Here is a 17,563-nt window from a genome sequence, read left to right as displayed (position 1 = left end):
CTCCAGTCTGGAGTGAGACCCTGTCAAAAAAAAAAGTATTGGGGAGATTATGTATTATTTTTATGTTATTCAGATCAATCAATAGTTAATCAAAACAAAAATCATTCTTATGCCCTCTTTTAGTTTATCTCTTCCAACAAAAACTGATTCTTAGTGTACTCCTGAGGGGATTAGGTACGCTCGAAAAATGACCATCTTATAATAGAAAACATAAAAGACCAGAAAAAAAGATTCATTTAAAATACATAATAATTAGTAAACTAGCAAACTGAGAAAATATCTCCTTTAAAAGAAAAAAATGATACTTCTTATAAGGCTGAGACATAAGGAAGGGGAAAAAAGGAAGAAAGGATAAATGAATGAATGAAAAATTGAGAGGCAGGGTAAACTAAGAACTTAACTCACAGTCAAATGTTAGGGCCCCAAACTAACAGGCAGAATAGGAAGGTGAACAAAACCTCTTTCTGTCTGCTGGATTCTTGAGAGTCTAAAATCCAGGATTAAAATGGCTTTATTTCAACAGAATACATTTTGTCATCTCATCTCTATCCGTGACATGGATAAGAATAAGTAACTTATGGCTGTGCTCTTAAGTGGTAACAAAGCCCTGAACATTGTGCCTCATTCACTTTGGGATGGCAAATCACTAATTGTTTATGTAGCAGGAAAAAAACATCTGCCTATAGCCTTTATTTTAAAATTTTATTTTTTTACTTTTTTACATTTTTATTTTAAAATAAATATAAACAGTATTTCTAAAAACATTGACTACAAGGGGGAAATGAGGCAATAAGGTTGGAAGACGGGAAGGACTCAAAAAGAGATGCTGAACCTGCAAACACAAGATCAGGGAGCATGCAGAGAAGCCCTTGCTGTGACACCGTCCTCTCACTGCTACTCATATGAAGCTCAGTGACTATGCTGGGACACTGGAGCTAAAGGGTCAAAGAGAAGCATTTCATTCCTAAAAGGTGATGTCAATTTGTACTCAACCCTGGCAATATGAGTTCCCCTCTTCACAATCCAATTCTAAGATTCTAGTTTTAAGAAATTACCAAAGATAGAGCCAAAGAGATATACACAAGAAACTTATCACATCATCACTGATAATAAAAGTATCTGAAACAACCAAAATTTTCAACAGTATGGGCATGGATAAGGTAGAACCACTAGAAATCTATTTTCAAAGATTTAAAAACATAGGAAGTTACTCGTGATACCATGTTAATCAGAGGATAAAGTTAGGATACCAACCTGTATATATGTATGACCTTCAATTTTGTTTAAATAATATACACCTTATATGCACTTTTTAATACTGAAAGGAAATTCATAAACATATCAGCAAAGTTTAGCTCTGTTCCAGATGGAGAGAAGATAGCTAATTTTTATTCTTTGTTTAGACTCTTCTGTAATGAGCATTGTTACTTTTATATCAGAAAAATAGACATTTACCATAAAATAAGTCTACCCTCAAATCTCTCATTTACGATGACAATTGTCAGTCTTAGGAAAAGCCTGCTGAAGTTCAAAGCAGACTCAAAGAAAAAAGATTCAAATCTATACAGTAACTCTCTCCTGAAAAGGATGAGAAATCTTGTGTGACGCAGTCTGGCTTTTTCCTCTACTTTGCTGCTGGCTCTATTTTACTGCGCCTTACAGAAAGCTCCATGGGAAAACCCATTCCTTAGCACCTTAAATGACCTTAAGTGTTTCTTACCTCTTAGCACAAGGATTACAAGGAAAGAAAATGAAACCGCCCTACTCCCTTGTTTCAAAGGAAAAATTTTTCTTGCAAAGCTATCAAAATGACTTAAAATCAGGTATGCAAAATTTGAAACATAAGTCATGAGTTACGTTCAGTAACCAGTCGCTTTTTTCCGCAAGAATGAATATAAAAACAAATCTATGAGTGCCCTCTTGTGGCAAGCCTGACTATTACCACAACCCAAGTACCAGCCTCTCCCCATCTATTTCCACAGCTCCACTCCTGGGCTCCGCATAACACAGCCAGGAGGCAGAGACCCCATAATAACCCACTATAGTGAACGCACATTCCTCAAAGTGGCTGGTACTATTTGTTTTGAAGGATTTCTAGTTTAGATCCCAGAAATGCCTGCTTGAAGACAAATGGGAATGAAGGGTCAGAGGAGCAAGATGCAGGATGTGTACGTAGGTTCGTGGGCTGCCACTGATGGCTGATGGTGACCGTGTATGGTATATCCATGCACACATACCATGGCACTGCCAGGAGGCAGGGACCTGTAGGATAAATAGCCCCTTCCCTAGGAACACTTACCAGTTTTATAAAGTCGTGAAGTTTTACATTCACATCCAGTGAGCCTTGTGCTTACAAGTAGTTTTATTTATCAATTTTAAAGCAAACATCACCAGCTTGGGCACAATTCCAAAATAGAGCTCTTGTTGGATTCTGGTCATAAAATTCTTTTTTAAGCTTGTTAAGATCTTATAAAATAAGAAAGTTTTCCTAATACTTTAGAAAAAATACTAATCATTAATAAGTCAATTTTATACTCAAAGTGATGGCCTAACATTTTGAAAGATGAAATAACACTCCTCTTTTGAACATCTAATGTATTAAGTAACCTCGGTGTCCCAGGCTTCAGAGGAGACAGAGAAGTCCTCATATTGCAACCTGACCAGATGACTCTGGGAGTGAATTAAATGCTTAAAAGAGGTCAGTCTTGCAAATTCGATGAAGCACAGAATATAGGGAAACTGATACTGATTCGGATAAAAGATAACATTCCCCTCAGAAAGTGGTGAAGCTAAAAATCTTGCAGTTCTGGGGCAGGAGAAGTGCAACAAGCAGGCAACAAACAGCATGAAAGGAAAAGCTGAGTGAATTTCAAAGTTCTATTGGGAGATGGAGTTTGTGGTTCTTTCTGCCCCACCCTGGTCAAAGGCTCATTTCCAAAAAAGGATTTCTCCCAGTGATAGGGTGGAAGCATGTGGCAGGAATTTGCTGTTTGGTCCTGAATGTGTAAAGGAAAGCCTTTTCAAGTATGTGAAGTAGACTGAAGTGACCCAGATGGGATGGATCTCAACTACATGAGTTATGGGAGAGCATGAAGCCAAATAAATGATAATGATGAGGTTGAACTGGGAAAATAAATTTGACTCCTTGCTCACTTCTCCAGCCTTTGGAAGAACTTTTTCTTCCCTCTTAACGGGACTGATATACTGGACAGCCCCTGTTAGAGATAAACTGAGGCACCAGACAAGGAAGAAATGCATTAAAAACATTTTTTGAAAGTCTTGACAAGTCACTTCTGGGAGAATTCTTCATTTTTCCTCTGCACAGGGACAGCAGAAGAGGGAGAGTAAAAATAAAGGCCAAGGCCTCTCTTGTCCACAAAAATAAGAGAGGATAAAAGACCCTGCCCACTTAAAATCCAAAACCATAAACTCTCCTTCAAACAATATCTTTGCTCCAGCAGAAGCATCCTAGGATTAGTCTAGGTTAGTATTCTGATTCGTGTCACCCAGGTTTTGACAATTAATGATGTATTAAAATGGGAAGAGGTGACTCTTCAACCTTGGCTCCAGCTTCCCACCTGTCCTAACTGGGAGGAAAGCAGCTATCACGACAGCTGGATGGGAAGATCTTCCCCGAATTTCCGGAGCAGCTTCTGATGGTTGTGGTCCACTGACCACTGCTGGGGCAGGTGCTTGGGCTGCATGGAGTCCAGGAAGTGCTGACGCCAGCGGCTCTCCAGCTGCATGAGGGAGCGCAGCCCACCCTGGCTGTGATACTGCACCACCTTCAGCCCATGAGGAACATAGTTTTCATTGGAGATTCTGCCAAGACACGAAAAACAAAGGGTCTGAGGGAAACAAGCACAGGATGGCCTCACAGCTTCAAATGCTGCAGGCCAAGGGTAAATGGGGAGGTTGAAGGACTCCTAACGGGTTACTTTGGTGTTTTCCAAACATCCTCTTTCTTATCTCTGCCCTTTTCGATAGACTGAACATACAACTCACAATCCCAACAGAAGGTATTCCAGGGTAGTGAGCCCTACTGACAGGAAGGCCACTGCATAATGTTCAGCTCCCACAAGAGAGGCCCTACCATCCAGCTGATAATGGATGAAGAATGCTGGTCTTCCATTTCTTCCAGGATTACCCAGTGACCAGTTCATCCCTCTTTTAAGTTGTTCATTCTGGGACACAGTATTTATATGAGGCTGTTAAATCAGCCCACATGTTACACTTTTTCACAACACAATTTAATAACTGAATGTAAAATGCAAGGTAGCGTATTTCTTTAGAGCCTTCTTTCTCACAAGAAGATGCCAAGCCACAGTGGTGAGAAGTGTTTTGGTCACAGTGAAATGCTACCATGGTTGCTCAGTTGTGCAAATGGTGCCATAATGAGATGAATCCCTCCCTCCTTCCTAAGCAGAGTCCTTCAAAACTGCTCCAATGCCATGTGAATGGTGCTTTCACCTCCTGTGAATAAAGATGGCCTTCCTCAAGGAAGTACCCTGCCCACACACACTCTTCTCTCCCTACATTCATACCCCACTTTCAATCCTCCCTCCCAAGACGCCGACCATCCCAGCAGTGTTGGCGTCTCTGGGTATCTGCAGACACTTTATTATTAATATTTAGCTCACGCGCTTCCCACTAACTTGTCTGTCTCCAAACAACTGTTCTTCTCAGTCACAAGTCCAGCATTCATCTATCCAATTCAGCAAGATGCATTTGTTAGAAAAGTCTGTAGCTGAAAGAGGAGGTTTAGCTGCTTTAGAAAACATTGGCGGCTGGGTGTGGTGGCTCATGCCTGTAATCCCAGCACTTTGGGAGGCCAAGGCGGGAGGATAACTTGAGGCCAGAAGTTTGAGACCAGCCTGACCAACGAGGTGAAACCCTTCCTCTACTAAAAATACAAAAATTAGCCAGGTGTGGTGGCACACACCTGTAATCCCAGCTACTTGGGAGGCTGAGGCAGGAGAATCGCTGGAACCCAGGAAGTGGAGGTTGCAGTGAGCCGAGATTGTGCTACTGCACTCCAGCCTGGGCGGCAACAGAGTGAGACTGTCTCAAGAAAAAACAAAAGGAAAACAAAAGAAAACATATTTGGAAATGGGTCAAAGTAGTCAGTCTCTCTAATTTGTAATATATATGACCTTGGCAAGATACTTAACTGTAATCTCAGGGTATCCAACAAAAAACTTACAAAACAACATCTATTCTACAACCTCACAAAATAGCTATGGGGATAAAATTCTATAATTCTTTTAAAACTTTGAAAGATTTTAAAAATTTAAGATATAATAGCAGTTAACCAGTAAGAAATCTAAATCCTACTTTGTCGGGTTGTCATGAGAAACAATTAAGGAAATTTATGTGAAGTTTATTAGCTGGTTTGCTGCAAGATTTAGTATATCTATAAATATCTGTTCAATAAATATTTGCAGTATCTGTAATGGATCAGTAGCATGAGTAAAACAAATTTTTGTTTTCTAAAAAAATTAAATATTTGCTTATAATTAGAGTTACTTTTTAATTTTTCAGTTAACAAAAACCCTATAGGCAACCAGCATCACTCTCAAGGTTTTGTGAACTTATCAGTTCCCTTATTTCAACTCCTAGTCCTGTTGGAATAAGTGACAGTTGGGAGGCAGAACTGCACATGGTAGCCCAGAGTTCTTACCATCTGAGCCATGTGCCCATTCATTTCTCATTTCAGAACACTACATTGTGTCACATGAATTCAACTATGTACTCATGGAGAAGGAGGGAGAAAGGAAGGAAAAAAGAGAAAAGTAATTTACAGAGTAACAGCAATTCTGCTTAACATTCCATTCAGTGGGCCGATACCCTGGAGTGCAGGTGAGATAGGAACTATGAATTCATTAGTCACAGTTCTCACAGACCTGTATAAAGTCAGAGACACAAAACCACACATAGAATTGGCCCTCCATCTTTGTGGGTTCTGCATCTGTGGATTCAAACCTCAGATCAAAACGACTTAGGGCCAGGCACAGTGGCTCATGCCTGTAATCCCAGTTCTTTGGGAGGCCAAGGCAGGTGGATTGCTTGAGGTCAGGAATCTGAGACCAGCCTGGGCAGCCTGGTGAAACCCCATCTCTACAAAAAATACAAAGATTAGCTGGGTATGGTGGTGCATGCTTGTAGTCCCAGCTAATTGGGAGGCTGAGGTGAGAGGATTACTTGAGCCTGGGAGGTGGAAGTTACAGTGAGCCAAGAGAGTGCTACTGCACTCCAGCCTGGGTGACAGAGCTATATACTATCTCAAAAAAAAAACAAACAAACAAAAACACACACACACACACAAAACTATTTGAAAAAAAAAAAAAAAAACTATCTGTACTATCTGTACCGAACGCATACAGACTTTTTTTCTCATTACTTCATAAACAATAAAATATAAAAACTATTTACATAGCATTTGAATTGTATTAGGTATTATAAGTAATTTACAGGTGATTTAAAGTATACAGGAGGATGTGTGTAGGATATATGCAAATGCTATGCCATTGTATATCAGGCACTTAAGCATTGGTGGATTTTGGTATCCAAGGGAGGTCCTGGAACCAATCCTCCATGGATACTGAGGGGTGAATGTACTGTATCTCATGGGGAACTTCAGAACTTTGACGGTATTATTGGACTATTACTTCATCTCATGAGCTGGCATGAGGATTTACGTCTGCATAGAATGTGTAAGATGCAGCTCCACCACAACTGCACTCTCATGCTAATCACAGAAATGACTGAACTTAAGTGTATGATCCTAAAAAAGGTCAAAGATAGGGACCTCACAAAAAGCAAGTTTCCTATGGAAAGGAAATCCTCAAGTAGATTGTTCTATTCCACTTCTAAAGTATCTTAAACTACTAGACACCTACTAGGTGAAGCATGAGGCTAGGCACTGTGCCTAAGCAGCCAATGCCCCCTCCCTGGCAAGCATTTCTCACTAAGTAATGAGGGTTAATGTCCCTGGTACATCCCGCACTCCCTTCTCTGACCAGATCTGTGCTTTGTACCTGGTCTCCAGGCTGGCAGCCTCTTGAAGCATCTCCTCTGTGACCGTGTCTGTGTTATAAAACTCTCTGAGTGCTTGCAGCAGCTCCTCCTTTCGATGAGCAGGCAGGCTCTCCGCGTTGAGTAGGGCCCTGGCCCCAGAACGCACCTGCCGACGCTCAGGATCTTCCAGCAGGCGCAAGCCCTCCTCAGAGCCAATGGGGGCCTGGAATTCCTTGGCCAGCTGCTGCTTCAGATGGTTGTCATAGTAGTTGGAAATGGCATGGCAGGAGGTGCAGAGCAGCAGCACATCGTGGGAGTTGTGGTCCTTCATCTCGATGGGGAAGTGCTTCCGGTACTCATGTGGAATCACGTTCTTCCTGGAACAAGCCCAGCCAGAAAGCAGCACTCATGAGTGTATGACAGAGCACATGGGAAGACAGCAGACAGGCTACTGGGGTTCTAACTGGGGCCTAACCACGACTGGGAAGCCTTGGGCACCACCGCCCAACACAGATCACAGAAAGGCAGTATCACCTATTCCACTCTCAGCCCATGTATGTCTTAGCTTCCTCTCTCCTGCAAGTACAGACCACCTGCTGTGGGCTTCAATGGAGGGCCAGTGTGGCAAGAGGTTAATAACAACCTCTGAGAGGGCTGCGCTCCCAGAAGGGAAAGTCTCAGAGAACTGAAAAGATACTCTAATGGCCTTTTGACACCTGGACAACTCTCTCAAGAAGGCCTAGGAACCTGAAAAAGCCAATTTCCTTCATCTGAGAAGCAAATACTTTACTCTATTTCCCTGCTTCACCAGGGTCCATCATTATTTTCTAAGGAGAACTAAGCTCTCAGGAAAAACTCTTGGCAGCAATGACTTTGTCTCACTTCGCAGGGGAGAAAGGAGGAGAGTGAGTGACTCCACAGAAGCCAGGGAGAAAGCCCAAGTGTTGGGCACTCAGGCGTAGTTGGCAGCCTCACTCTCACGGTGCAGGGACCCTGATGTGAAACAGTATTACAGCACAGGGCAAGCTTCAGGACATCTGGATACTCCACGAACAAAATCATGGCTCAAAAAGCTGGTGAGCCAGTCAAGAGAGGATGAGAAGGACACAGCTTCTGAAGGAACTGGTCTTCAGTCTTTCATGAGCAAAAGGGAACCACTTTCCACATGACAGACCACTACTGAGCATAGTGTTGCACTCCAGAAACTGAGAAATGGCTCAGGAGGGGTAAAGGCCACTATAGCAAGGGCAGCAGAATACCAAAGCTCTTGGGGAAGCTGGTTGCCAAGGACAAGCCTCTCAGCCAAAGTGGACAGACTCAGTCACAGCCCCCAAAGGCTCCGCATATGGCTACAAAAGCAATTTCCATCTGCCACAGAGAACCAGGGTGGCCCAATGCCACACTCACCGAATGTAGGAGTCTCTCTTGCCACACACTACACATAGGTTCTCTTTAACCATCAAGTAATAGTCTCCAGGAGATTCGGGCCTTCCTGCGGGTTCAAACCGTAGCTTCACCACAAAGGGCTCTTCACTCACCAGCTCTTAAGAGAAGAGACATCAGTGTTTGACTGTTCCCCCTGCCCCCACCACCACACCCAAGAAGCAGCACTACCTTCACTGTTCTCTGCTATGGTCTGGCAGAGAACAAGATTTCTGGATTGTGCCTACCCAGTCCCATGCAACTCAAGGTCTCTCTGCCTTCCTCCATCCCTCCCTCTTCCTTATCTCACTCCCCACTCCTGCCAGCATCCAAAGCACCTAATTAGAGATAAACAAGGACAGCTGAATCTCATACCACCAATGCCTTTGTCCAGGTACCACTGAGCTTTTCTTCTATCACAAGTGCAGAGGGGCTGTCCATCAGGAGCATGGAGAAAGCAGTTATCATAAAGAGGTGATTTTCTGTGGGGAAAGGAAAGAGAAATCTCAAACCGAAAGCTAACTGTGGGTCAAAATGTTGCTTTCCCATGCTCTCTTCTGAGTGACTCAAACTATTCTCAACACTAAGCACTAAGGTCAAACACACCACTATGGAAAAAACAAACAGTGATAAACCATGTTAAATCCTCACCTGCACTGGGCTAGGAAACAGAACTAAAAATGAATTAGTTTATGCCTCTAGTTTTTAAACTTCAGGATTAGGACATTAGGAAGTGTGTCGGGTGGTTTACACACAGCTCTTCTGTGAATGCAAAAAAGAATCAAGCAACAAGAAAATTGCCAAATCACTGGGTGAAACAAAGTAAATTAAAAATTTTAAAGTTGAAGCCAAAGTAATGAGGGCCACGTGGATTTACTTCTAACTCACATGCAATAACACTTCCTTCAATTTAATCATCCAATTAATTCCTTAAGGCATTTTGCTACAGGGACCAAATTTATGCTCCAAAGTACTTATTAGTCATCTTCCTACAATAGAGGAGTAAGTTATACAGGAAATTTTTCATTGGCTAGAGAGTAACATTTTCTTGGAGCTGGATGTCATTCTAAATAATTAATTAACATACGAACAAGAAATCAGATGATGCATGTCTCCTGAAAAGTATGAGGCACTACGTGTTATTTATTTTCGTAGCTAGCCTGAAACAAGGAAGGAATGATAATTATACCCCCATTTACAGTTGGAGAAGTTAAGGCCTAAGGTCACATCAGGGTCAATGACAGAACTAAGCTAAGCTTTCCTCATTTCCACTCCAACTGTCAAAAAATAAAAAAGTAAAAGAGGGGAAAAGGAGAAAAATACATAAATAAAGCAAAGGAGAGTCCAAACGTCTCTGATGGAAAGAAAAAGCAAGATTAACCCCTGGAGAGCTGCTGCTCCCCTACTACAAGCCTTCTCCCCAGACCCAAGGGAAGCACCACACCCTCTGCTAAGGCTGGGACTGACTCTTTGCTAGACAGGGAGTGACTCAGTTACCTGGCAGAATAGCCCACCCCTAGGGGCTTTCTTTTATGTTTTCTGGGGTCTCTCCCTTGGTGGTTGCCTGGCACCATCCCATCCATCTTAGACTTCTTATGTTTTGGCTTCTGCTGAGATTCTGTTGCTTCCCCATTAACCTCTTCTCCCAATCTGCTCATTCCTTTGCTTCGAAATGGGATGTCGACCACACCCTGGCATTTTTCCAAGACTTTTCTCCAGCTACTGTGGTCGTTTTTTTCTCCAGGTGAATTCCTAGAGAAAGGGTATCCAAGAAGATGAAGAAAGAGAGCCACTGAAATCTGGGCATCCCTGGCAGCATAAATTACCTGAAGAGAAAAGTCAGAGATCAGTGGAATCTGGAAGGCAAACCAGAGAGAGCAACTTCAAAGTCAATCACAAAGAAATAGATAGCTCTTAGGATGCTAATTCAAAATGTACGACAACCTGGGCACCATATACTTCCTTAAAACTTTTTATTATAAAAATTTTCAAACTATACAGAAGTAAATTGAATAGCATGATTAACTCTCATGTTCCCTACGTTTTTCACTAAAATAGCTAAAATAATGACTTACTCTAAATGCTGGAAAATCCTCACCTATATAAATCAGTGAAGTGTCTATCTGCTACCAAATTGCTGGACAGATTTCTCTCAACTTTGGGGGAAGGGTAGTTAACAAAGGCCTGATAACTAGTACATGAAATTCACTTTGGAGGCAGTCACCCTCTGGAATAGCTGAAATCATGATTCATTAAGAGGTCTGTGTGACTGTCAATCAGAAATGACCTGCCATATCCATTAATAAGATATTGAAAACAAATAGGTTTCAAACATGGGCCTCAAATCAAAGTCACAGGGCCCATTCTTGGAATTTATTTATTTAATAGTAGTAAGTCATTCTCCTAAGCAACTGATGATACGCAAGCCGGTCATAAAGAAAAGTACTGTGGGCCAGGCACAGTGGCTCACACCTTTAATCCCAGCACTTTGGGAGGCCAAAGCGAGTGGATCACCTGAGGTCAGGAGTTCAAAACCAGCCTGGCCAACATGGTGAAACCCTGTCTCTACTAAAAATACAAAAAATTAGCTGGGTGTGGTGGCGGACACCTGTAATCCCAGCTACTCGGGAGGCTAAGGCAGGAGAATCGCTTGAACCCAGGAGGTGAAGGTTGCAGTGAGCTGAGACCGCACCACTGCACTCCAGCCTGGGAGACAGAGCAAGACTCCATCTCAAAAAAAAAAAAAAAAAAAAAAGGAAAAGTACTGTGGTCAAAACTAAAATTCAGCTGGGTGCGGTGGCTCATGCCTGTAATCCCAACACTTTAGGAAGCTGAGGGGGGCGGATCACTTGAGGTCAGGAATTCGAGACCAGCACAGCCAACATGGGGAAACCGCGTCTCTACTAAAAATACAAAAAATTAGCTGGGCGCGGTGGCACGCACCTGTCATCCCATCTACTCGGAAGGCTGAGGTAGGAGAATCGCTTGAACCTGGGGCTTGAACCCGGGAGGCAGAGGTTGCAGTGAGCTGAGATCGCAGCACTGCACTCCAGCCTGAGTGACAGAGTGAGACTCCATCTCAAAAAAAATAAAATAAATAAAATAAAAATTTTAAAAACTAAAATTAACAGGTTTTCCCAACAAGTATAAGGACTTTAAAATTCTATTACTTCACCTTTAATAACCAAGCCAGTGAATAATTCTATTAGTAAGGATCATTTATACTTTTAGAATAAAACAAGTTTGGATAAAATTTTCCACCTGGATCCAACAATCTACATATCTATTAGCAGACTGTTTCCCACAGAAGAATGTGTACTTGAATGCAAAGACTTCAGAGTTCTCTTTAACACATTATTTTCTAATGATAAAGAAACAAATGGTACTAGAATGACTGGAGGTCCACATGAGAAAGAGTGAATGTGGACCCCTATCTCACAAGACACACAAAAATTAACTCAAATGGATCACAGACTTAAATGCAAGAGCTAAAACTATATGACTTTTAGAAGAAAACATAGGAGCCAATCATCATGACCTTGGATGAGGCAATGATTTATTGACTGTGACACCAAAAGCATAAGCAATTAAAAGAAGAGATTTTTAAAAAGAAACTGATAATGAGCTCATCAAAATTAAAAACTATTGTGCTTCAAACAAATAATGGAAGAAAATACTTTATAGATCATCTATCGGAAAAGGATCTAGAATATCCAAAGAATTCCTAAAACTCAAAAATAAAATAACAAATGACCCAATTAAAACATGGGCAAGGCCGGGCGCAGTGGCTCAAGCCTGTAATCCCAGCACTTTGGGAGGCCGAGACAGGCGGATCACGAGGTCAGGAGATCGAGACCATCCTGGCTAACACGGTGAAACCCCATCTCTACTAAAAAATACAAAAAACTAGCCGGGCGCGGTGGCGGGCGCCTGTAGTCCCAGCTACTCGGGAGGCTGAGGCAGGAGAATGGCGTGAACCTGGGAGGCGGAGCTTGCAGTGAGCTGAGATCCGGCCACTGCACTCCAGCCTGGGTGACAGAGCAAGACTCCGTCTCAAAAAAAAAAAAAAAAACATGGGCAAAGGATTTGTATGAATACACATTTCTCCACAGAGGATATACAAATGGCCAATACGCACATGAACAGACACCCAGCATCATTATTCACGAGGGAAATGTAAATCAAAACCACAATGAAATACCACTTCATACCTACTAGGATGGCTCTAATGGAAAAGACTGACAATAACAAATGTCAGGAAGGATGTAGAACACCGGCACCCTCATACACTGCTGGTGGGAATACAAAATGGTGTAGCTACTTTGGAAACCAGTTAACATTTCTCAAGGATGAACAAGTGGTAACTGACCCAGCAAACAAGGTTGAAACTAGGCCTATGCAAGTGGTATGGCAAAAAGCCTAAGTTCTAATGGGTTTAAGCCACAGAACCAGGAAAGCATGAGGAATGGAGACACCAGGTATCTGTGAAGGCAAGGGTGAAAACAGAAGGGTAAGGTGAAATCTCCACAGAGAACACTTACACCCTGCTCTCCTCCTTTACAGCACAGGGCCAGACAACTATCCCTCCCCTAGCCCAAAAGACAGTAAAAGTTTAAATCATATAATGGTTAAACCACAGAGGATCTGGACCTGGTAATACCACGCACAACTGAAGGGAGGGACGAAATGTCACCTGAAGAAAGGGGGATTAAGGGAGAGATTACACATTGAATGTTAAGACCACTGGCGCCTTTCCCCCACTCAGTGACTGGAATATAGGTAGTGGGGCTTACGCTTCTTGAATAGAATACTAGAAGATTCATCTCTGGAGAAAGTAAGTCACCTGAGAGAAAAGAGAGTTACTGACATTTTTTTTTTACTTCTCATGCTCCCTTTCTCAAGAAGCTGTTATGAATGTACTCCGCCAAAGCAAGAAAGGAAAAAGACGTGGAATTTAAAAAACAGAGGATCTACTATGAAAGAGAGAGGTGAAGGGAATTCCAGGCTGATGATAAATGCAAATTCCAGGATGAGAGCTGGGCAGCAGGCCTAGAGTACAGTCCGTCCTGGGAGGAGCCAGATGAGAGAGGGCTCTAGGAGAGAAGGCTCCAAGGGAAAATGAAACAAGTAAGTGACCTGATGTGTGTCTGAACCAGCCCAGAGGAGATTCATAGTTCTGGTAAGGAGTCTGGGGTGGAAACAATAGGTACATGGACACTATGCAAACAAAATACTAATTATTAATCCTGGGAAATAAAAGTAACTGCAGTTTACTATGTGACTCAGCTATAAATAATACAAATACTGGATATTAACCTGATAAAAATGATGATTTGCCTAAATTGGGAGGATGGGGAAGAGAAGTATTTGTCTAGGGGCAGGGGAGCTGCAAGAGTTCTAAACCATATCTTCCATAGTATGAAGTCAAAAGATAATATATATAGATAAGGAAGAATAACGCATGCATGTAATTTAGAAGTGTAATGATAATTACCAGAAAGAAATGAAAGTGGTTGCCTCTGAGGAGAAGGAAGAAGGATTAGGAATGGGGAAAGGTAATACAGGGAACTATTTACTGCTTCTTAAAATAAGTTATAACTCCTACACACTTATAACACTGTTTTTTTTAAATTATGCATTTGTATTCATAAAAAAAAATCCCTTTTTCTGAAATGCCCAACATATAGTAAAAGGTCAAAAAAATCAGGACTCTTGACCAGGTGCAGTGGCTCACACCTGGAGGCTGAGGTGGGCGGATCATTTGAGGTCAGGAGTTCGAGACCAGCCTGACCAACGTGGTGAAACCCCATCTCTACTAAAAATACAAACAAAATTAGCCGGGCGTGGTGGTGCACATCTGTAATCTCTGAGGCAGGAGAATTGCTTTAACCCAGGAGGCAGAGGTTGCAGTGAGCCAAGATCGTACCACTGTACTCCAGCTTGGGTAACAGAGTGAGACTCCACCTCAAAAATGAAACAACAGCAGGACTCTTATCTTTTATTTAAGTGATTATTTTATTGTAGACCAGTTAACTGGATTATCACCAGAGAATGAATCCATTTTAAGGCATCTCTATCCAATACTTATACTATATTTGAGAATTTTAATTTTGTTTTTTTTTTTTTGAGATGGAGTTGCGCTCTGTGGCCCAGCCTGGAGGGCAGTGGCGCGATCTCTGCGGACTGCAAGCTCCGCCTCCTGGGTTTACTTACGCCATTCTGCTGCCTCAGCCTTCCAAGTAGCTGGGACTAAAGGCACCCGCCACCACACCTGGCTAATTTTTTGTATTTTTAGTAGAGACAGGGTTTCACCGTGTTAGCCAGGATGGTCTCGATCTCCTGACCTCATGATCTGCCTGCCTCGGCCTCCCAAAGTGCTGGGATTACAGGTGTGAGTCACCGCGCCCGGCTGCGCCTGGCCAAGAATTTTAATTTTATAAAAGTTATACTTCAGAAACAATGACCTTCCATTCTTCAACTACTCTGATAAGAAGTACCTGGTCCTCTGTAAGAGTCTCAGCATCCCAGTTGCTGCAACGAAGTAGAAGGGACTTGTCAAGGGGAAAGTTCAAAACAGTCTCAGCGAGGGATTTCAGGCTAAGCCCATTACAGAGCAAATTGTTTCTAAAAGAAAGAAAGAAATAAAACCATGCATCAAAAATGGGCAAAGGACATGAACAAGAAAATCAAAAGAGACATATAAGTAGCCAATAAACAGAGATAACATACTCAATCTCACTAGACATCAAAGAAAATGATAATTTATCTACTTGTGAAACACTTTATAAATCCTTTCTGTAGTTTAACTCATTTAATACTCACACCAACCCCGAGAGGTGGCTACATTATCATCTCTACTTTACAGATGAGGAAACTGAGGAACAGAGAGGCTTAGTACTGTGCCAAAGGTCATACAGGTGGCAAGTGGCAGCCCTGAGACTCCTACCCATGCAGTCTGCTCCCAAGTCAGCTTTTAGCCTCTATCCACACTGCCTCTAACAGCACACAGTGACAGTGGCACCTCTGGGGAGCTGCTGCCAAAGAAAGGAGGGCCTGATGAAGGGAGGCTTTTACTGTTATACTCCATAGACTTTCACAGTTTTAATTTTTACAGCAATATCTTAATGTATTACTTTAAAAAATTATACTTCACTTATAAGAGCTTTATATAAGCCAAACTAACAAACTAAAATAAAATTTCATTTTATACTAAAAAATTGTGGTAAGCACAGATTTTAATCAGGCCTTCTCTTAGTTTACCAAATCTCCAACCTTTTAGTGACTCTGTCACTTCAGGCAGGGCAAGAGGCTGTTTCAGTCCACGATGTTATAAATGAGGACCCGTGCATAAACATGAGGAGGTAATTATGACCCCCCGCCCCAAAAAGACAAGCTGAAATCAAATTTCCATAGGAATAAAATTCTAAAGGAAATCTCTCTTCCTCCCAGATAAGGGCCGGTCTACCATCATTTTCGGCCTAAAGCAGGGTCTGTAAACTCAAAGGCTTATCAGGAGGAGCCAGGGTAACAATGGAAGTGGTGGGGACTCTGGCAAACTGAACAGAGCATGCTCATCTAAAGGGCACATATGCTACCCAGCCAAATGCTGCCATCTAGAACTGTAGACTCAGTGTAGTCAGATTACCTAATTTTTCAAGAGAAGCCAGAAATACAGATTTTTACATTAAATCTTCTTGATTTAAATAAAAAGTTCCAAAAATATCATACGGGAAAAAAAGAAAACCAAAAACCCTTTGCAGCCATAATTTAGCCAATGGGACCACCAGCTTTTAGCCTGTAGCTGTGAGATACCTCAGTAATGTTTGATCTAAAAAGACTAATTCTAGGTAACCAGAGTTTCACAGAAGTTGGAATGTCTTCTCACAAATTCAATATGCATCTTAGAAGCCTGTAGGCTCCTAGACAATTTCACATGTTTCGCTACTGATTCCCAGGCATCTACAAATCTGGCTAAAATATTTGTCCCACAGCTACAGGAATCCCAGCATTCATACAAACCACACCTCTGCCGCATGGCTAGGTATCGGAGGTCCAGGCACCCCCTAACAACAAGGCCATAATCCTGCAGAAGCTTGCTGGCATCTTCTGAGCATCCCACTCCAACTTTCAAAATGGTGCCATCTGCCAAAATATTCAGTAATGTTCTTGGTAGTGTTTTTCCTCCACAGATTAGCTTAGGCAGGCGAATCAAGACACAGAGGCCACTTGGGGAGGCCATTTGTAGAAGTGACAGAGGGCTGGCTTTGCCTTCCAAATTTACCTGCAACAGAGGAAGACAGGGTTGTGGTTCACACCTTAGCACAGCAGCAAGCACAACATACAACTGTGACAAAAAAGTCTAAGAGGTACACCCTTAAATTCCCAAAGGGAGCATCTGACCAGGTTTTGGTTTGCATCTACACATAAGCCTACAGTAACGAATGCAATGGACTTTGTGAAGCAGCAGCCTAAACAAAGGTTACCGAGAACCCCAAACACCAAGGCCTGAAATATGAGTGGTCCATAAACAGTGACCATCCGACACAGGGGAGCTCTGGGACATACACTGGCAGTCATATGGAACATGCTGGCTTTACAAGGCTCAGGAGGCCGGGCACGGTGGCTCATACCTGTAATCCCAGGTATTTTTGGTAGAGTTGTAACCCCAACTCTACCAAAAATACAAAAATTAGCTGAGCGTGGTGGCACGTGCCTATAATCCCAGCTACATGGGAAGCTGAGGCAGGAGAATCACTTGAACCCAGGAGGCAGAGGTTGCAGTGAGCCGAGATTGCGCCACTGCACTCCAGCCTGGGAGACAAGAGTGAAACTCCATCTCAAAAAAAAAAAAAAAAAAAAAAAAAAAAAAACAGCTAAGGAGTAGAGTGTGAAATGATAAACATCCTCTTTTCATTATCCAGCCTCTCTAATGTACACGCAGGTAACTCTAGTCATTTACCCTATCATCACTGACTCAAGATCCAATTTTTAAAAAGAGGTAGGAGATAAGTGGTACTTGATAATAAATACCAGTAGCACAAAGCGCTTTCTCAGCATTTTCTAGTCACAAATGGCGTTCATAAAAAGAAAAAAAAATATATATATTGAGCATAAGTTAGGCCTT

General features: G+C 42.2%; 1 protein-coding gene across 10 annotated transcripts in view; it reads right to left on the bottom strand.

Moving 5' to 3' along the window:
• Positions 1 to 2,344: 2,344 nt before the first annotated feature.
• EXD2 (exonuclease 3'-5' domain containing 2) overlaps positions 2,345 to 17,563 on the bottom strand; it is a 51,527-nt gene continuing 36,308 nt past the window's right edge. For 9 of the 10 annotated variants that reach the window (XM_077938385.1, XM_077938383.1, XM_015143931.3 and 6 more), the window contains 7 exons: positions 16,464 to 16,720; positions 14,937 to 15,063; positions 9,937 to 10,265; positions 8,815 to 8,921; positions 8,425 to 8,560; positions 7,038 to 7,394; positions 2,345 to 3,822 (listed from right to left, as the gene is read on the bottom strand). In XM_077938385.1, coding sequence (XP_077794511.1) covers positions 3,606 to 3,822; positions 7,038 to 7,394; positions 8,425 to 8,560; positions 8,815 to 8,921; positions 9,937 to 10,265; positions 14,937 to 15,063; positions 16,464 to 16,720 — 1,530 coding nt within the window. In that variant the 3' untranslated portion in view covers positions 2,345 to 3,605. 10 annotated transcript variants of the gene reach the window in all.

This window comes from Macaca mulatta, chromosome 7 (assembly GCF_049350105.2).
Source record: "Macaca mulatta isolate MMU2019108-1 chromosome 7, T2T-MMU8v2.0, whole genome shotgun sequence".
NCBI classification, from domain to species: Eukaryota; Metazoa; Chordata; class Mammalia; order Primates; family Cercopithecidae; genus Macaca; species Macaca mulatta.
The sequence above is the reverse complement of the archived record's forward strand: the minus strand, read 5'-3'. Positions and strand labels throughout refer to the sequence as shown.